This window comes from Onychostoma macrolepis, chromosome 23, assembly GCF_012432095.1.
Source record: "Onychostoma macrolepis isolate SWU-2019 chromosome 23, ASM1243209v1, whole genome shotgun sequence".
Classification (NCBI taxonomy): domain Eukaryota; kingdom Metazoa; phylum Chordata; class Actinopteri; order Cypriniformes; family Cyprinidae; genus Onychostoma; species Onychostoma macrolepis.
The window spans coordinates 8754297-8776599 of record NC_081177.1 but is presented as its reverse complement, the minus strand read 5'-3'; the positions used below and the strand labels follow the sequence as shown (position 1 = coordinate 8776599).

The following is a 22303-nucleotide window of genomic DNA, read 5'->3' as shown; positions in this document are numbered from 1 at the left end:
TTTTTTGTGTATACAGTAGTCAACATTTGAAGTGGATCAAAAAAGTTCAGAGTTGTCCTAACTTTGAAAGGTTTTGATCCACTTCAGATGTTGACTAGTGTAGTATGTCTCTAAATTGCTCTGTTAATCTGATGAGATAAATGTAACACCACTGCCACTAGTTTGATTTCTTTTAATACTAAATGCAGTAATCAAATAATCATGTTTAATAGTTCTTAATGCAGCTTTGAATGTGAATATTTGGAGGTCAGTGTGAATTTTAGAATTATTCCATGTGTAAATATAGGTTTGTCTTTGTAATGTTTTATCAAAACATTAACTTGCTTTATCTGTTAATTAAAGTTTTAATTGGAGTTCTTTCAGAATTCCTCACTCTGGCACTGCAGTGTAATTTTAAGTGTGAGCGCTCTGCTTTGTTGAATGCAGAGGGCAGTATTGCTTTACAAATGGCTGTTCTAGTCACAGTGGTGCTCAATCTGGCTGATGTGCAGCAGTGCGATTAAATGTTAATTGACCAATCTTTCTTGTAGGCTTTCTATTTGCCTAAGCTAATGTATAAGTGGTGATGGCTTGCCACTTTATCGGAGTGAAATATTCTTCCCATGTTTCAGAGTAAATGGTGTTAGAAGAGGCCTGTGTACCACCCTAATCTAAAATTGGGCCTGGCATTCAGACCCTGTCAGGGGAGAATATGTCAAGCTGGTGGACAGGTGGAGTTTAAATATATATTCTTTGTTCCCCCTTGTCTGCCTCTTCTTAGACAAGAGAATATACAGTGCTAATAGACATTTAGTGGTTCTGGGCTGTAAATGTAGATTAAACTCCAGATAAAAGTGAATGTGTAATGCAACAGAATACATGTTCTAATGCTAAAAGTAAAGAGAATGACAGTTGTGCAGTTGAAAAACATTTAAGTTGTTCGGTGCAGTTTCTTTTATTGTAATGACTCCATTCATGATTGTGAGTGCGGAAACAAAAGAAACTTGGCAGTCATGTGAAGAGGGAAATCTGCAGGAAAATCTCAAGTAATGCAATGCATCAACCATGCTGAATACTATGTCTTTATTAGCTAAATGTGATGCTTTTGAAAGTCATATTACAGATACTAACGGAAGAAGAACTTCATTTAAACATTTAATGTTGCAAAGTAGTGAAAATAGCACTTGCGTGTCTAGTGATTTCTAATGTCTGTATTTTGGGTGAATTGTAAACACCTAATCAGAATCAACTTAATTTGTTATTCTAGATAAAATGTTAAAACCCTTTATTTATTCAATAAATAACATTTTGGACAGTTAACAATATTTTCTATAAGACCTTTTCAAATTTGAGGTAATACACTACTCTATGAGGGTTAAATTAGAAACCATGAAATGCTTCTGATAACGTTCATAATTTAGAAGTTTACAAAAACACTCAAATGTGCACACATGCATAAAAACATGGAACATATACATTTGCACAATCTGGTTTGAACATTTTCAAATCTCTTGCATACTGTTTTATGTCTAGTACAGGCAGAAAAAAGGCTGAAGAACCATCACAAATTCACAGTACAACAGTTAGTAAGCCACAACATCATTTTCCCCCTCTTTTTTCTTTTTCCACTCAATAAATAGTGGTACTTTTAGATTCTTGTTTAAAAACTCGCACCAACCTGTGGAGACCATCTCTGTAGGGATGCTTTAGCTTAATAAAATCTTCATAGACCTCATTTTCTAATTAGAACATTCTCATTAAAACATTTTTCTTCTCTTTTTGTTGCAAGTATTCAACTATATTGTAGAATACTTACACTTTCATTATGGAAAATACTTAACTGTTTTATAGCAATTACATTTTAATTGTTCAGCCATGTTGCTCTTTGTCATGCGGGGGAGACTTTAAGACATTTTGCATACAGCATCTGAGATTATGATGCATGACACTACCTGGTGTTAAAGCATAAGTGCACTGGTGAATTTTATGTTTGTTCTAGCCATTGAAAAGAAAAAACAGGATTGACCCATTTTGTAATGTCATTACTATTTGTTTATTCTCCAAAGATGAATGTTACATGCCAAGTGACATGTTCTGCTCTATTGGATATGTGACGTGATTGTGAACGTACATAACAATTAGCCCTTATAGATGATTCAGTTTTTACCTGCATTTGACTTCAGCAGAACTGTTAAATGCAGCAGTACCCTCCACAAACAAAGCAAATGTGCACAAATGCTTTATTCTATAATGTTCAGGTACTGAGACACACTGATCATTTGGGAGCACTCGGTCCAATTGCAGATGGCAACCAACTTTAGAGTAGCTCAGAAAGGCTGGTCTGAAACTGGATAACGCAACAACAGAGCCGTTAATGGAGCGCAGTGCATCCTCACAGCTCCCCACGGTAGTTTCTTTCACCTGGATGGTTTTGGCTAGAAAACGGAGTGTAAAATAATACCCACAGTGATTTTACAAGGAAAAAAATAACAGTTGGACTTAATGAAATTCACTCAAGAAAAAATGCAGGATATAGGGTGGCAGCTTACCTTAGGCTTTGTCGTCTCAAGATAAGATGTGAACGAAAAGAATTGCCAAACCAATGTTCAGGAATATAACCATGCAGATCATAATCGTGTTTGGCCCCTAAGAGAAAAAAAGTGTTCACAGCTGTTAGTGTCTATTGTGCAAAGTAAAATAATCAAATGATGGTGCTCTAGGTGGTATTTACTTGTGCAATTGCTCAAAGGCCACTTACATAAGTTATCTCCAACCCTTACACCTGACTCAGCATATTAGGCCTGCGTCCCAATGTGCATACTATCCATCCTAAATTCTTATGTGATATTAGTCATTTTCAATACTATTTAGGGCAGATAGGGTGGATAGTATGCACATTGGGACTCAGAGTAAGTCTTCAGGGCAACTGGAAACATCCAGGCAGGTGTGTTGGAGCTAAACTCTGTAAGAAGGTGGCCCTTCAGGAGCAGGATTGAACATTGCTGCCAGGGTGTCCAATCCTTCTCCTGGAGGGCCACTATCCTGCAGTTTTAATCATAATTAAACACACCTGCATCAACTACTCAAGGTTTTCGGTAATGCTAGGAATTTTGTGTTTTGGTAGGTTGGAGCTAAACTCCAACAGGAGATTGGCCCTCCAGGAGCAGGATTGAATACCCCTGCTTTAGAAGAACCAGAAATAAAATACCTGTTCTTTCAATTGCAATAGGGTTTGCAATGTGGGTTTTTTATGCATTGCAAATCATTTTTTCATCCAAAAACTGATTGGTGGGAGATGTGCTCAGTGAGCCACGAGATGCCACTGTGACTCGATATTTGAACGCGATATTGGGTATCTGATGGACTGCAAGGGGCTTTCTGAAGGTGAGAATTTGTCATTTTGAGGATTCAACCTTGTAAATGTGGTGAGAGGACTGGAGCCAGGGCAGTATGTCAAGGAACACAATCTGCTGGTATTCCAGAGCAGTGTGTTCCAGTCCACTGGAGGACATCTGAAGCTAAGATAAAAGGGCCACTGTACAATAAATTGAGAGTCATTGATTAATGCAAGAAAACGGGGCTCTGATTATTCAAAATATACAAATATAAGGACAAGTAGCTGTTCCAACAGGTTCAGAAAGGGTATTGAGTTAGGACTGAGTGAAACAAAAAAAACTAAGGAATGTATTGTTTCTTTTTTCCTTAGGAAATCTAACAAGACTTGTAGTTACGTACATGCAGAGAAAGGCTGTAAAAAGCAATTTTGATTCATTTTTGTTATGCTTTATATGTGTGTGTCTGCAATCTTTGGGATGTTTCATGGGATTCAAAAATCAATTGAAATGACCAATTGAGATGTTACTTGTAATCAGATTACAAAGGTTTGATTTGTTATCCTTACCTCATCTAGCTCCAGATTCTCTTGTCTCGTTTCGCTAGGGGCTTTCACAATAGACCTCTGCCTCGTCTCAGTTTTGGCCTCGACCTTGGCAACTGGTTTAGCAACAGGCTTGACCACAGGTTTAGGTTCTGGTTTAGGCACTGACTTGGGTTCAGGCTTTGGTGCAGCTTTTGGGACAGGGCTTGGTTCTCTTTTAGGTGAAGGTTTAGGCTCAATTCTGTTAGTTAATTTCTTCTCCTCCCTGACTTCTGTCCTAGACTCAGGCTTGCTTTCTGTCATCGAAACTGGGCGCTCATTTACAGGCTCCCTTGTTTCAGCTCTGTGTTTGACTTCAGCTGCCTTTGGCTCTGGTGTGACCGCTTTGGGGGACAGCTTAGGAGCAGGGCGAGGAGGTGGTTCATCTTCGTCGGTGGTGAGGATGAGGTTGGTTCTTACTGGCGTAGCAGCAGGGGCAGGTTCTGCTGCTCTGGACTCCGAGTCCATTTTCTGCAGGGCTTTGATTTCCAGGTCCGATCCCTGTTCGGCTTTGGCACTCTGGCGGCTAGGGGTACGGGATGGGACCTTGCTGCTGGGAGCAGAACGCTCTTCCGGAGCGGCATCTAAAGCGGGAGCAACGGCAGGAGTGGAAGACGGGGTGGTGGGTCGACTGCTCGGCCTACTACCTGCCCGACTGCTGCCTCTGCTACCGCTCCCCCGACTGGCTTTGTCTCCGTTCCAGCTGCCGGGGCTCAAGAGGTTTGGATCTTCCTTGCTGGGTACCTTAGGAACGATGACTGCAGTGGGTGAGGGGGTGCGTGCAGAGGTGGAGTGTGGTCTTAGACTTTCCATCTCGTGCGTGAAGGGGCTCTCCGGGGGTGTTGGTAGGGAATCCTCAGCTAACAAGGGCTCGTGCATCCCTGTGTCTGCATTCTCATTGCTCTCAGCAACCTCCTGCAAGGCTCGTTTTTTCATATACTCAGGACCTGAGGGACATCATGTGATGCGTGCTTTATTAGAAATAGCTTTAGGTTCAGTAGATGATATTGATAATGTCTGATTATAATTTAACACTGAAACAGTATACACATGCAATGACTTTTGATAGGCTCAAAGGAGCACTAATTACACTGCAGTGTTTCTAAACAACCCCTGCATGAGGCTCTCTGCTGCCCCCACTAGATCTGGAGGTTGAGGTAAGTTTATTAATTAAGTTTCTTATGTAGAATAAAATACCCTTTTCTAGTCACTGATATGACTGGAGTGTTTATGTGACTATATTTGTAATCACTTTTATATTTACAGCTACTTATTTTAAAATTACACAATGGTCAAAAGAACAAGCAATTTTTTTTGTGTGTGTGGTTTATTTTTTATTTGTGTTATTCATATTTTTTTTAACCATATAAATCTTATTTTTTTGCCATTCCTAACAATTGCTGTGTCTCAGATGCATGCTCAAAATATATTATCAGAGTGGATGATAGAATTGGCTGTGCAATGATTAAAATTTTTATTAAAATTCTTACAAGTGCAGACAGTTATGAGGTAATTATGTATGAATTAATATATTTGAGGGTATACTAGTCTATATTTAAATTTTGTGCCTCACTGTCTGTCTATCTCTGACACATTATCACATTTCTTTTCTATCATTTTCACAAAAGAGCATAAGAACCCTGTACTGTATTTTTATCACTGAAATGCAAGACTAGGGTGTTGAATAACATGTTCAGTTTCAGTTGACGGGTAGCTGTAAGAGGCCAAGAATGCATCCACTCAGGGACAGAATAATAATGCCATACTTCAAGAAGAAAACAGAAATTTAATAGCCTCACCAAAAACAAATGCAGGCTACCATCCCATGTATTATTATTAAAATAAGCAATGAACTATAATAATGCGTTTTGTTATGCTCGTCTACAGTTTCGTCTAAGATTTTGGAGACAGACTGTGCCAAAATAAAACCGTCAAGAGCTTAGCAGTGCCCTTCAGATGGACAGACACAGGAACATGGTGAGCTGCTGAGGGGCTTGTGTCCTAGCAATCTAATCCTGTTTCAGATACTCAGAGATGTTTACATGTGGACTTTAAGGACTCAAGACATTAACAGCACATAGACTGCTCTGTAATGAATGCTGCTGTACTGTAAATCTGAATTCATGTCTGGATTAACAAGCATTCCTGCTGCATTTACTTCTCTGAGCTACAACCTCCACTAAAATGGACACTCACTAGACCGGAAGGATCTTAACCAGCCCCTGTTCCTTTGGCCTCTGTTGATATATATTTAGCAAACAATGACGTCTTCTACCTACCTGGTTGATGGAAGGAGGGAGAGAGCTCTCTGGCAACCACACGGGCGATACTAGACTCATTATTAGAGGCTATGGCGGCCTGGTCTGCGGCATCTCCTTTGCTTTTGGCATGAGCTGTTCTGTGAAGAGGGAAAAGGCATGTAGTCAGAGGATTTAAATCAAATACTGGTAAATAAATTAGTTTTGGGGTCAGGAATGGATGTGATTTCAGATTCAGAGCATCAAAAGAAAAAAAAAAAAAAAGAAAAAAGAACAATGCGTGTGAAAACTTATTTTCTACTTTCAGTTCTTGAGGGTGAATTTGAATTGAATTTTCAACACACAACCAGAAGATAAATTGTAACGTAAGAAGAATTTACTGAATTGTTATTCATAGAAATTCAACACAGGCAATGCAATCTGGAAAAGGAAGCGATCTTCCACCCCGGTCCATAAAAGTTCAAATAAATTAATTAATAAATGATCTTTTGTGGAATCTATGTGTATAATATTTACTTACAGTTGTTTACCTATTCTTGTCACATTTTGCACTTTTAAATAAATAAATTACAGTCGCATTAATTTCTTTTAAATGTCAGTTAATTTAAAAATTAAAAGGCATTCTCATTTCTATTCTGAATGTTGCATAATCATACTTGCATTGTTCCAACCATTTAACAAAATTGCTAAAATATTCTTACTTTTATTGTTGTTATTATTATTATTATTTATTTAAATCAGATATTTATACCTTGTTGTCCCTGGGAACTGAACTCATGGTCTTGGATTTATTAGTAACTTGCTACCAGTTGAGCCATAAGGACAGAGCGTTTCTATAGCATCAATAAAACCAAAATAGAAATTCATTAGGACTTTACGTTGACACCTGTCTACAACAGATGCATAAATGTAATATGTTGTGGCAGTGTTTCAGAGGAGCACTATTAAAAGAAAGCTCTGTTTATTTCTGACATTAGATTAAATAGTTTACTATTATAATGTGGCAAACAAACTGCCAGTTCTGACGTATGAGAAGAAAAGCATGTGTGGGACACTTTTTTTTGTTTTAATTAAAAGCGTATTCCTCCCATATCTTGCTTGTAGAACCAGACCAACTCAAGACATCCCATCTCGTCTTTATTTGGAGAGATGTGTTAGCAGTTGTCTGCACTATAAAAAGCAATGTTAACATCCCCTCAGCTCTTAAGAATCCCATGCAGTACCCATCCCAGTCAGTGCAGAAACTCAACAGAACAACAATAATGCTGAAGAATGCCACGGCCTTAAATGAAATCAACTGAAATAAAACAGCAGAGGATGATTAAACAACTCCACAAACAGCATCACCAGCTCCATTTATTACTAACCAGTTTGACTTCATTTTTGCTATTTATCTACGAATTAACAGAGGTTTATATTTTATTTCAAATGTTTTGGTTGACCTCACCATTTTGGTGATCAGTGGTTGCTTTAGTTATGCTCTTGACCCTTGACTCGTTAAGATTAGTTTTTCTTTGGCTGTTGTAACTGTGTTTGTGACGCACGTTTGTTATGACAAAAAAAGCCAAGATAAGTTATAATTAAGTAGTCTTGGTTAACTGTTGATGGTGATCATCATCTAATAATTAATGACTTCTAATGATTTGTAATTAATTTCATATTGTTTATGGTAGTATTATTACTTTTCAAGATAAGCTGACAAACCATTATGAAAGAATTTAAAAACCTTTTATGTACAAAATCTTCAGGGCTACAGCACTAAAAAACACACAGACATCAAGAATCAGCACATGAACCTCAGCAATGGTGACTATTAATGTTAAAAAAAAACAATTCATGCTGCAAAGCATGCTGGGTGCCAGTACAAAACTCCCAGCATGCACTGCAGTATGAATAAATTATGCAGCTGAATGTTCTTACTATTTTCTTTATTTGCTTTTATTTTGGTGTTGTTTTTGTTGTGACTTTTCAGTAGACTGTTTTGTGATGTTCAGAGTTGAACCGATTTTAATTTTTTTAATATAATTTTTGATTGTCACCAATTTTGAGATTCATACGCTGATTGTTTATGTTTGTGTGTGTTTAGTACTGCCATAGTTCAATACATTTATTTGTGCATATTGTGCTTAGAGCTGTTTTACAACGTTTGATTGCTGTAGTATGAGTGATGCAATTAACATATCACATGTTTAATAAAAATAAGAGCTTAACACAGGTAAGATCAGTGAATCAAACTAGATCATGACGGTTTTGACATCACAGATTATTTTGGGTTTCTTGCTTTAAAAACTGTGCTTAAAAAAAACTACTTTTAAAAAGTCACGGTTCAAGAGCCCAACTAAAGCAACCACTGATCGCCAATATGGTGACTTCAAAGGAAAGTACAACACCTAAAATCTCAGTAAGAGCTTTTGTACACATATGACTTGTACACATATTTCTCTTTCCTTCAGTGATTCTACTTGTTAACAGCAGGTGTTCATCACTAAAGCTCTATCCTCATTTAATTAGTCAATTAATTCTCTCATTAACTTCAAAACTCTGTAGTGTGGACATATACAAGTGCTCTTTAAAACTGAGGATTTTGCTGTGGGATTAAAGGGGTTAAATGTGTGAGATGAAAAAAAGCACACCGTGAAACTTAATTTTAACAGAAATATACCGTAAATTAAAAAACAGTAGATTACTGGCAACCACAGCTGCCGGTATTTCACCGTAAAGTCAAGAAGAAAAAAAAGCAAAATACTGTAAAACCTAACAGTCAACTTCCTGTTGTGTTTTGTGGGTCACCATTGTGCTGGAGAGTAGAGCCTGTTTAAGTCAAGGATGGACAGAGAAACACTGATGTTATGCTGCGTGTTGCTTTATTTAAAGGCAGTAACTGTGTAGTTACTGATGCAGTGAGAGTCTCTTTGTTCATTTCAATCACACGTGCATATGTGCTGCTGTTATCTGCAAGAGATTTAAGTTAACTTTATGCTTTTTGACTTTGTGTAAATCAATAGGTTTTTCTTTATGGACTTATAGTTATCAATACACTTATGCTCATATTTCTTAAAAATTATAAACATTGTTTTATAACCAAATGGCAGTTGGGCAATTTAAATGCAATCGGTTTCTGCAAATAAAATGAGTTAACTAAATGGTTTGTATATTCAAATTGAATCAGTTAACGAAATACGTTTTTTCACTGTAAATTTAAACAATTCTGTAAATCCTAAAATGTTGATACCTTATTTTTCACGGTAAAATTCTGGCAACCACAGCTGCCGGTATTTTACCGTAAATTTAACAGATTTTTTTTTACAGTGTAGAGCTGCAAGAGTTTGGGTTGCTCGCAGTGTGTTTGACTTAAACACGAGAGGAAGAAGTGTGTTGGGGGTCGTATGGCAGGGGGTTATTTATAGCAGAAGAGGGTGTCCTCTTCACCCATTGAGCTGGAACTAAAATAAATCACTCTTTTAACACCCTGCACCTCACCGTGAGAGATGAGATCTGCTGTGCTACGACACGCCACTTTAGAGAAGACCACCCTTTATTCTCTACCGCATGCGTTGATCATATTCATTCATGCAAAATTATTCATGTGTTTTATTGGTGTTGGTCACATTAGGAATTACTGCACTGCAAAATTACAGTGCATGCCATAGAACTGTTGTTTCAGCTGCGTAATTTGAAAACAAACACTTTTCCCCTCATATTCATAATTTTTTTGCATTTACAGTAAGCATAAGTGCTTTTGTAACAATGTCAATCTTTATGCATGAAGTAAGCAAACCTTCACGGTTAAGCTTTTTGTTTGTCAGTTTGATTAAAAACAGCAATGTAGTATTTTCCATACTGTAATGTTATCCAGAGTTCAAAATAGCCCGACCACTTAAAGACACTGTACTGAGGGTGGCTGTCAGTGGAACGCTTAGAAAAGTTCAGACCCTCCCAGTGGTATGTCATAGATATACATTTACAGTAATGTCTGCATTAAGTTCTTGGCAGGTGCTTTCATGAATTCTTGCTGAAATGAATATCCATAATAGGAATTTTTCTTAATGTTGCTATGTACATTTAAAAAAAAAAACAACTATTATGAATAGAAAATAATGTTTAAAAGCATGCTTCTGACTTGTAAACTGTTCAGTGTAGGAATGTATTGTTCTGCATTACTAGGTTGTTTGTTTGTTGACAGATCTGTGATAGATGTCATTTTCTGCTGTTCAGAAAACTAAAACATGCTTTCAGAGTGTGCTGTAGTGATTTTAGAATAGTAAAACTCAATCACCGTCAATTGCCGAATGAAAAGTACTACTAAAATATTCTGAGCTGTAGGTTTACAAATCCCATTACAGATTTTTTTAATGCAAATTTTTGTGCAATATTACTTAAATTAATATTAAATAATACTTTGATTAAGCTTTGATCAAATAGTGTTTCTCATGTGAGAATTTACTTTGTATCCAGACTTGGGTCTCATGACATGTTCATAGACTTTTTGTATTATAACATTTGTTGGGTAAAATGAATGAATGTGAACATGTAACTGATCAGCATTTTTAGTTCCTTTTTTTTTTTTGCTTTTTCTTATTTATTTTAAAGTCTTTTTGTGTCACAAATGAATGAAAGATAAATATTTCATCTTTTTGAGTGGTATTTATTTATTTACTTACTTACATTGCATATGTTAGCCTTTTTTTTTTTTTTGTGATGGTGTTGTCCCCCGTCATTTATCAGCTGACATATTTTATATCACATCTTGACCTTTACATGACCACTGATAGCCTTTAACATTATAAATAATTAAATGAATGACAGAATCATTCTTGCTTGTGAATGCTGATGAATAAGAGTTATAGACACATTATCTGAACTAAATTCTCTTTCATTTGTTTTTCTTCACATACATAATAATATGAGTGGCACACATTATTCAGATGTACGTACGTAAATATACAGCAAAACAAACATATAACACTAAAAAAGCCTAAAAGACTTCCTAAAGCATCATGTCTAATCACTTTATGCAACGGGGTATCATGTACTTCGCCGTGTCTGAACTGAGGAACAAAGTAGGGTGTTGTACATCTGTATACCACCAGTCTTCTCACTCATTTGCAGGATAGGCAACATTTATATCCCTGAACGATCCGACACCAATGCTGACGCATTTCAGTATGTAATACCATCAAGAGGCCTGTTTTACCAAATAGGAAAATAAGATTTGAGTATATGTTGAGTTTCAGTATAATATTTACATATATAACAGCTAATTATGAGGGTTGTAGATTACGTCAGGTACGTCTGTGTGAGTGTCTAAGAAGCTGAGGACAGAAGAGGCTATCAGCTGTTGCATTCCCCTGTGATTGTGATATAGCAACAGTGCCTGTCCTTTTTTAGGCAGGCCTCCTTTTCTGACACCAGACCCATGTGCGTCATTTACACCCGGTGCCGCGGCCTCCGAGGAGTCTCGTCTTCCACACAAGACCCTCTGCTGTTCTAAATACACTATGATTAGAGCAAAGGGGCTAACTGGCACTTGGCCCCATTGAATAAACTCCACGGCCACTGTTTTTGAGTTTTTTTTGAGTTTTTATCACTGGTGGAAAGCAAGGAATTCTGTTAAAGTACAGATAGGACACAGGAGTTGCAGATAGGGCTTTGAGGTAAAAGTAGCCATTCTTTTCTTTTCTTTTGTAAGTTCTTTTTATTTTATAAAGTTATATATGTTATTTTATACTATTTTACACTTTTATTTTATACCATGTTTATTTTACATTATTTTATTTTATAAAGTCATTTTGTACTATTTACAAAATATTTTATATAGTTATTTTATACTATTTGTTGTTTTACACTTTTATTTTATACAAAATTATTTTAGACTATTTTATTTTAATTTATATTATTTTATACAGTTTTATTTTATAATTATTTTAATTTATAAAGTTAAATGTTATTTTATACTGTTTAAAATGGTTTTTATTTTATACTAATTTATTTTATACAGCTATTTTATACTGTTTAATTTATACCATTTTATACAATTTTATTTTATATAAAGTTATTTTATGCTATTTTAAACTATTTTTTATTTTATTTTATACAGTTATTTTATACTATTTATATTTTGTTCATACCATTTTATTTTAGTTTACACAAAGGTATTTTATACTATTTTTTATTTTATTTTATACCATTTTATACAATTTGATTTTATTTTCCAGTACTTTTCTTTAGTACTTTTACTTTTTAATACTGTAATAATAATAATAATAATAATATATTTTATTTTAGACAATTTTATTTTATATTATACTACTTTATTTTAATTTTATTTCATACAATTTTTAACAAACCTACTGTGGGCCATGAATCTTGATTAAGAAATACCTTAACCAGCATTGCATGTTTCACCACAAAATTTAGGCCAGTCATATTGTAAACAATACACACATTAGCATTTTCCCACATTAGCATTTAAAAATAAATAAATAAATAAATAAAAATCTAATGTACTTATCCCTATTTTGACCTAGTGTACTACTGAATGACAAAAGACAAGTTACTGCCAAGCTCACTGTAGACAGCTGTGTGTTGGTTTTGATTTCCAGTGCCTTTCTGATCTGTCTGGGTTGGTGTCAGAAGTCTGTCTCTTTGCTGATAATGATAAGATCCAATTTCTCCTCGACAAAAAATGATCTGGCACTGGCTAAAACACTTGAATGCGTTTAGTTGTTTAGTAACAACAGGCTCCTTTTTTTGAACAGTCTTTACCTGAATGTTACTCTGGCAGGTATAAATGTTTTGCTTATAAGGAATGAGAACAATGAAGTCTTGTTTTTTGTTCCTGAAACATGTGCTTTGATTGATTAGTTTTCCTGTGTGCAATCTGGTTTCAGTCCGCTGTCAGGTTGTCATCTTTAATAATGCTTGAAATCATTTTTATGGGATGAGCATCAACAGCAGCGAACATCTGATGACTGAGAATCCAAGGCTGTTTGTCTTTGGTTTGTGCATCTCCTTACAAGGAGGGAAGATTTTATCAAAGCCACTGCACCTGAAATTGTCCCGCTGTTTATAACCGCAAGCATCCCAATGATAAACTACAGATGCTGTCAGGAGTGTGTGGAAATCTAAATATTTTATCCTGGAGGGAAGCTGTATTATTAGTGTCAGTGCGTTAGACTCCTCTTTATCATGTCTGGAGCTCAGCCTAGCCTCCAAGACGCCATGAATAGGAAAGAAGCTTGGAACATGTGGCCTGCTTTGAGTCTGTTTGTTTTTGCATTTGGACAGACTGTCTGGAAACCAACACCAAAGTGGCATCAGGATGGTTTTTGTTCTTGTTGTGTAAAACCTACAAAACACATCCTCTGGCAGGCAACTCTCTGGAAGTATTGACCATATACTAGTTATTTAGCTATTCATTGAAAAGTGGATATCAAATTTGGGGTGTATTCTGAAAACTAGAGGTAAATCTAGCTGAACTGAGCTTTTGTTCGTTCGTTCATTCATTCCTTCAAGGGATAGTTCACCCAAAAGTGAAAACTCTGTGATTAATTACTCACCCTCATGTCGTTCCAAACCTCTTAAGACCTACGTTCATCTTCGGAACACAAATGAAGATATTTTTGATGGAATCTGAGAGCTCTCTGACCCTCCCATAGACAGCAAGTATCCTAACACGATCAAGGCTCAGAAAGACATTGGAAAAATAATCCATGTGTTCAACCATAATTTTACAAATCTACGAGAATACCTTTTGTGCTCTAAATAACGACTTTAATCAACAATTCGTCTCCTCCACGTCACCCTAGCACCATTTTGTAGAGACAGAATTTTTATTTTTGGGTGAACTATCCCTTTTATTCCTTCATTAATTTATTCATTGAGCATAAAATATTATTAGTGTTTTGGTTGTTGTTGTTTTTTATATTTAAAACCAGTTGTTGCCAGGGTTATTTTCATATCATTGAGATAGTAAAGTTTGATTCATATTTTCATATTAATAAAATATTAATATGCATTTACTTCTTGTATTTTAATTATAATTAAAGTTGTATTCATTTTGTTGTGTTTTTGCCATTTTTCTTAAATATGTCTATAAAGTTATATTTTTAATTCAGTTGTACTTATTTTAGTTCATCAAGATAAACTGAAAATGAGAATGAATAAAATTAATGCAATTTTTAAAAAATATTTCATTTTACTTCAGTTAAAGTTGATTTTATTTCAAGTAACAAAAATGTTTTATGGTTTAGTTTTATAGTTAATAACTGTGGTTGTCGTGACCAGTTAAATTTTATTTAATTATTAAATATTTATTTAAAAATTATATTCATATTTATGTATTATAATTTATAATATATTAGTTATATTACAATTTTATATTTCATTATAATGTATAAAGATTTTAATTCATTTTAATAATTTTGTGTAATTCAATTCAAATTAATATTTTGTGTCCTATTTTGAATTTTATTGCCATGTAGGTGGGATAATGTTAAATTTAATAATAAATGTTATATATATATATATATATATATATATATATATATATATATATACATATACATATACATACAAACACACACACACACACACACATTTATTTATTTATTTATATATATTTATATATATAGTGGGGAAATTATTTGATCCCCTGCTGATTTTGTACTTTGGCCACTGACAAAGAAATGATCAGTCTATAATTTTAATGGTAGGTTCATTTGAACAGTGAGAGACAGAATAACAACAAAACAAATCCAGAAAAGTGCAGTTGTCCTGTCCTCTTAGCAGAAAAACACCCCTAAAGCATAATGTTTCTACCTCCATGTTTGACGATGGAGATGGTATTCTTGGGGTCATAGGCAGCATTCCTCCTCCTCCAAACATGGCGAGTTGAGTTGATGCCAAAGAGCTGGATTTTGGTCTCATCTGACCGCAACACTTTCACTCAGTTCTCCTCTGAATCATTGGCAAACTTCAGACGGGCTGTACATGTGCTTTCTTGAGCAGGGGGACCTTGCGGGCGCTGCAGGATTTCAGTCCTTCACGGTATAGTGTGTTATCAATTGTTTTCTTGGTGACTATGGTCCCAGCTGCCTTGAGATCATTGACAAGATCCTCCCGTGTATTTCTGGGCTGATTCCTCGCCGTTCTCATGATCATTGAAACTCCACAAGGTGAGATCTTGCATGGAGCCCCAGACCGAGGGAGATTGACAGTTATTTTGTGTTTCTTCCAATTGTGAATAATCGCACCAACTGTTGTCACCTTCTCACCAAGCTGCTTGGCGATGGTCGCCCATTCCAGCCTTGTGTAGGTCTACAATCTTGTCCCTGACATCCTTGGACAGCTCTTTGGTCTTGGCCATGGTGGAGAGTTTGGAATCTGATTGATTGATTGTTTCTGTGGACAGGTTTCTTTTATACAGGTAACAAACTGAGATAAGGAGCAGTCCCTTTAAGAGAGTGCTCCTAATCTCAGCTCCTTAGCTGTATAAAAGACACCTGGGAGCCAGAAATCTTGCTGATTGATAGGGGAACAAATACTTATTTGACTCATTAAAATGCAAATCAATTCATAACTTTTTTGAAATGCGTTTTTCTGGATTTTTTTGTTGTTATTCTATATATATATATATATATATATATATATATATACATATTCCCTTATATTATGCTTTTGTCTTATTATATATATTTTTTTTATTCTCAAATTGGCATTTAATGCCCTAGTATAATGTATGAAGTACTAGTAGCAGAATTACCCCCCTCTTTTCAAATGATACAAGGTCAGTCTTGATCTCTGTCTTGTTTAATTTTGCAATAACAGTTGACCATATCCAAAACAAGCTGTTGTGAGCAGATAAATGATTTACTCCTTACCTTGAGTTGGCAATTTCGGCCTTCTGTTTGGCTATGGCGGCTGCCCTCTGGGCTCCTTCCACACTGCGCTCCACTTTCTGCTTGATCTTAGTGCCCTTCAGCTGAATCACCTTCTTCTTCACAGACTTCACCAGCATGTTGTTAATGTATTTGCCTTCTTCTTTGCCACCCTCAGCGAAAGTGGTGCACCCATAACCATGCCGTTGGTTGTTCTGCCATTCGCCCTCATATTTAAGCCCACTAGAACGTTCACTGATCCCATAACCCGAGCGCTTGTCATTTTTCCACTCTCCTATGTAGACTTCAGTGGTGGTGGCGTCAATGTCCGACTCCACCGGGGGAAACTCGTGACCTTCACCTTCCCCTTCGCTCTCACCCAGGCTGATGGTGGAGTTGGCATCGCTGGCAGCGGAGCTGAGAGCTGACTCACTCCGCAAAAAGCTGATCTTGCTCTTATTGCTGGAGAGGGATGTGCGGGAATCGGACTTCTTCAGCTTGCCAAGAAGCGAGCCGCGCCGGAAGAGGCCTTTCTTTTTGGGCTTGACCGCATCTGGGTCCACATGCAGGGTGAGGGCGAAGCCGCCACGAGATGGGCCCAGAGGCATGGGCGTGTTGACCAGGGTCTCCTGGCCGGACGCATTGGTGGCGGTGATGACCGGGATGTCCTGCTGCAGGAGTGTCCCGTTGCTGTGTTCACTGCGCAGGGAACTCAGAGAATTCCTCAGAGGAGAACGCACCACCGCTGCCATGCCGTAGGGAACGCTCTGACGTACTCCATAGCCGTGTCGCATGCCACCAGTGAACTGGCCCTGGAAGGTACCTATATTGCCAAAGACATCAGTCAGGGAATGGTGAAGGGATAGTTCACCCAAAAAATACACATTTTTTTCCACCACTAATTTAAAAGAATAGGTCACAAAAATAGCTCACCCTTTGCAGTGAATGGGTGCCTCTGGAACTAAAGATCAAACAGCTGATTCTCACAATAATCCACAAGTAATCCACATGTCTCCAGTCCATCAATTTAATTCTTTTGAAGTGAAACAAGTAAATAAAGGCATTTTAACTTTAAACAGCTGCTTCCAGCTAAAATATGAATCATCTATCCACATATCTTTCTCTGGTGAAAAATCTGTCTTGTCTGAATCAGGAGAGAAATATGCACACACCAAGAACCGTTTGCAAGCAAAAACAGCCCTAAACTGTTCTAAACTAATATACTGGTGGGTTTTCACTGGACTTTTTCTCTGGAGGAAGCGTTATTACAGATTATGGAAATACTTGTGGATTATTCTGATGTTTTTATCAGCTGTTTGGACTCTAATTCTGACGGCACCCATTCACTGCACAGGATCCATTGGTGAGCAAGTGATGTAATGCTAAATTTGTAATACATGAAATGAAACCAACACATCTATGGTCTGAAGGTGAGTAAGTTTTCAGCAAATTTTAATTTTTGGGTGAACTATTCCTTTAAACAAACAATAAACTAATATTTAAAATAAAATATAGCTACAATTTATCATCTATAATCTAACATTTTATATTACAAGGCTGAATTCAAAAATTGACAATCAAAAATTATACAAATAGCTTCTAAGTAAATCCTACAACATTTTTATTTAGTTTTTTCAGTCTACAATGAAAATCAGCGGTGTCCATGTTGTTTTGGACTAAAGCAGTTAAAACATTTTAAATATGTTTTGTGTTCTATAGAAGAAAGAAAGTCATAAAGGTTTGGAAAGACAGGAGAATGAGAAAAGGTCTGTTCACACCAAGAAAGATTATAATGATAACTATATTGGCGTCCACACCAATGCACAATAACGTTCTATTAATTTTAAGCATGTGCAGCAGTTTTGTAGATTGCCACTTGATTTAAAAAGTCATGTTATCTCAACAATATTGTTCCACTGTGTCTTGTTATAGTTTTGGTGTGGACTTCCCCCATTCTCATATAATTAAAGCAAATATTAAAACTTTATAGTTATTATCGTTATCGTGATAGTTATCGTCCTTCGTGTGAACGGGCCTTAAATGATGACAGAATTATCATCCCCTCAACTAAACTACAGATTGTATTACAACACTGCATTTTATTCAAATACAGGCCACCCGTAAGCTCATTGTCACTTCAGGCATGTGAAACAATGGTATTTACAGTGGTACAACTGCTAGGGGGTCGCCTCTTTCATATCAGCCTCTGGGGTAATAAACCACGTGCAGTTATTTATGTCACGGGGGCTTGTGGGTCTGGTTTGGTCATGCAACACATGTCTGAGATCCATCAGTCCTCAGGCACGGGCAGGGCAGAAGGGCACAGGCATGACTATTATTGTGCCCTTATTCACACAGTGCTGCACTAGCACTTAGTGATGACTCAACTATCAGCTCAATAGATACAGTATATAGGAAGACACCTGTATGATAATTTGTGTAATTGCATCCTACTCTATGAAAAAACAGTGAACCCAAAACGTATTTGGGACACTGAAGGCCTGTTCACACCAAGGATGATAACTCTAATGATAAAGATTAAAAATTGGTCTAAATTTTGAAGAATTGTAGAGTCCATAACAACACAGAGAAATTATATAGTTGGAATCACCTTTTTTTTTAGCTGATGAATGATTAAAAACATTGACAGCCAATCAGAATCCATTCTGCTTTAGAGAACTCAAGCATTTAAAATGGCAGATGACAAAATTGCAGTTCTATCTAAACAGGCCGTTATTGTGCCTTGGACAATAACATAGTTATTGCTATAGCTTTAAAGTTTTCATTCTTGGTGTGAACAGGCCTTTAGTCGTATTTTGAAATGTATGAATTTTATTACAATAAATGACAAAAAATTAAACCAATTTCAACCAAAATTAAACCACAGTTTGGGCTGTATTTGCATATACTAATAATCAGCTTGTTGGAGGCGGTTTCTAGTAGATTATGATGATGGAAAAACCCCTGTAGCAAACTATAAATAGATGTTTCACCAATGTTTGATAAGCGCAAAGTGTTTAAATCGGTACAGTGCTTCTTTTGTTGTTTGAACAAGTATATTTAGTATTTATTTAGTAAAATCTTATTTAATATATTGCATATTGTATAGTATTATATTATAATATTGTATAATCTTATATTGTGTGATCTAATAAACATACTTTGCTCCTTTGAGGTCATTGTCCACATTTAAAAGGTCTATAAATCTAAATTTGCAATGCCAGGAATGCTGTTACTATGCTGATAAAGAAAATAATACTATGTAGTGGTCAGAATTGACAATTTAGGACTAAAATTTAAATAATTATGATAAAGGAAAGTCAGTAAACTGTCTTAGATGTCGACATAACAGCCTAATGTGACCAACACGACTTGGCCAGCAGTGAATGAGCCTTTTTATTTGTACTCACACCACACGTCCAGAAAGAACAGGATTTGTGACACTAATTTGTAACCACCCTCCATTCTGGCAAATGTTTCTTAGCAATAGGCATTTACCCAAAAGGCCATCTGTGGCAACACCAGGGTTCCATGATTGCAAGCCTCAAGTTTATACTGCTAACAAGAATGACTGTTCATTCAATTTAATTATTTTATTTTATTTTTTTAGATTTTCAGAGATGTATTCATGGGAATCATGTAGCCATGTAAGGATATCTGTGTTCTGTTTATGTAGAGTTGGAACCTGCTTTTAGATTGCTGTACAGTATGCACAGGATCTGGATTGTCTGCATACAACCCAAAGTGATATGATTCTTTTTAAAATCTTATTTTTATTCATTATTTAAATTAAAAAAAAAAAAAGAGAGAGAATTTTTATATAACTGGGTTGAAATGCAACACAACTTTTTATGTTCAAGATATGATTTTTTATATATATTTATATTATGTTCAAGATGTCTGAATGTCTCTTGCTGAATTAAACATGTAGCATACAGTATGTGAAATGCTTATTATGGTATAATATCCAGTTTCACTTACTATAAAAGTAGCAGATATTTTGCAGTGTAGTATTCAGTAAATGATAATCTAGTATTCCATTCCAAACACAACCACACAGCACGATCGGTGTAGTCCAATACAATTTGTGCTACCCTGTCAGATTACCCCAAACCTAAACCTACCTTTAAAGTAATAAAAATACAGTGTTGGTAGCATAATCTGATAGATAGCATTATTTGTTAGAACACCTGAACAAACGCCACTCATGATTCAAATCCACTTATGAGTCATTATGAGCCATTGCTGAATTAATTTGACTTACTTTTCGTTCAGTCAGTGTTTTTTAATTAAGTAAATACGTTGCCACGTTGTATTAGGCTACTATTTTTGTTTATAGTTAGGATTATTTTTTGCATTACAGTTATTTCTGATAGGCTATCTAATATCCCACACTGTAAAAAAAAAAAAAGTTGAGCGAACTTAAAAAAACATTTTTTACCAGCTTCAGCAGATTTTTGAGTTTGCTCAACTTGCTTTTGTGGGAGATTCTCAAATTTTTGTTGTATAAACTTAAAACAACAAGTTGAGAAAACTCAAAAATCTGCTGAAGTTTGTTGCCTTAAAACTTTAAGTTGGCTCAACTTTTCTTTTTTCTTTTTTTACAGTGCATGTGTTTTTGAAATCCGGAATTAGCCTATCTAATTAAAAAAAAAAAAAAAAAAATTATCTAGTTAAAGAGTGAGGAGTAGCCTAAATGCAGATAGCTACAGAAGTGCACTTTTCCCTTTAGTATTCAGACTCGATAAAATGAATCGGATTCGGAAACGGAATCTTTGAACTCCACCAACGATTCTCATTCCTAGTGTAGGTAGCCTATTGCGTTACATACTAACCCCTGGCTTAAAATGTCAGCTCACAGAGTGCAGTTTGCACTCACAAAAAGTTCATTCTCCGACCTTACCGCCATCCGCGTAGGTCTCCGTCCCGTAACCATCCTGCAGTCCGTTATTCCAAGTGCCCTCGTACTTGGCACCGCTGGCCTGACTGATGCGCGTCCCGTATCTGCCTTTAAATCCGTGCGTCCACTCTCCTTTGTAGATCCAATGTCCCTTGGTCTCCACACCTAGACCGTGACGCTTTCCTTGGGACCAATACCCCTCGTAAGTGTTTCCACTCGGCCAGGTATAGACTCCCACCACCTCGAACCCGTAATTCCAGGAACCGGAGAACTCTCCCTGTCCTTTAGGTCCGGTGCAGATCCCGTGTCCGTGCGCTTTACCTCCCTCCCAGCCTCCACAATAAGCTCCGCCATCATCGAACTCAAAGCGACCTCCGCTCATCGCGCTTAATGCAATTATCACTAACTTATCAAACTTTCAGGTGTGACTTTAAAAATCAACAATAACGATCGGCTCAATCTCTGTTAAATCCATCAGTCAAACTCCACAGATGCGTAAAACGGAGACGGGAGATCCTTTCCTTGCGTTGAACTTCTCGAATCGTCGTATACGCGCATAATTTGTTGATAGGTAAATCCTTAAATATGTTAAAACTGAAACAAACGTGCTAAAGTTTGAATTTGAAATGACTTGGGAGAGGGAGGATTGTTTTTTTGTTTTTTTGTTTTTTTTTAGTTACATGATATTGTTTCAGTTTACAATGATCTATTTAATCGAATTGTCGAGCCAGTGGTCTTTCATGGCTTTCACCCCTCTCCCCTCTCCCTGCCTCCCCTCTATGCACTTGGAGCTCCTGGATATGTTTTAGCAGTCCCAACAAGGCTACCAGATCCCAACACTGTTCCAAAAATACAGGCCAATCGCCCCTCAGCACCCAGGCACTTTTAAAAGCGCTGCCAGATCACTTGCAGAATGGGGTTTGGGCTCAATGTCCATATCAGGGGTCGGCGGAGTCCGTGTCTGTTATTTTAAGTGTGTATTTTCAAACTATTAGAAATTGTTGATGCAGTTGCATCCCTGTTATTATGTAGGCTGTTATCCCTGTATTATTTTTACAAGGCACACTGTTTACAAATGTTTCGAGAGTAGGCTAATAAAAGGAAAGAGAGAAAATGTAAATGTATACCACACTGGCTGACACCAATAGATCATAATAAACAGTCAGTGGCCAAGGTAAACAGACTGGATAGACTGGATTTGACATTTTGGGTGGAGTTCAAGTAGGCTAAGTTTAGGAGAGTGACATAGGTCTAATAACGCAATTAAAATTTATTAATATTATGTTACATCTCAGTTCATTTCTGTTGTTTATTATTCTCCATTTTATGTCTTTAAGCTTGTTATTTTTTTTCCCTATCACTTTTTAGTAGC

General features: G+C 36.4%; 1 protein-coding gene across 1 annotated transcript; it reads right to left on the bottom strand.

Moving 5' to 3' along the window:
- Positions 1-84: 84 nt before the first annotated feature.
- Positions 85-21731, bottom strand: jph2 (junctophilin 2). Its single transcript, XM_058763805.1, has 6 exons — positions 20935-21731; positions 16035-16854; positions 6175-6293; positions 3881-4842; positions 2529-2625; positions 85-2414 (listed from the first exon to the last, which is right to left on the bottom strand). Exons 1-5 carry the CDS (start codon positions 21311-21313, stop codon positions 2545-2547), a joined length of 2361 nt encoding a protein of 786 aa, XP_058619788.1. The 5' UTR covers positions 21314-21731; the 3' UTR covers positions 85-2414; positions 2529-2544.
- Positions 21732-22303: the final 572 nt, after the last annotated feature.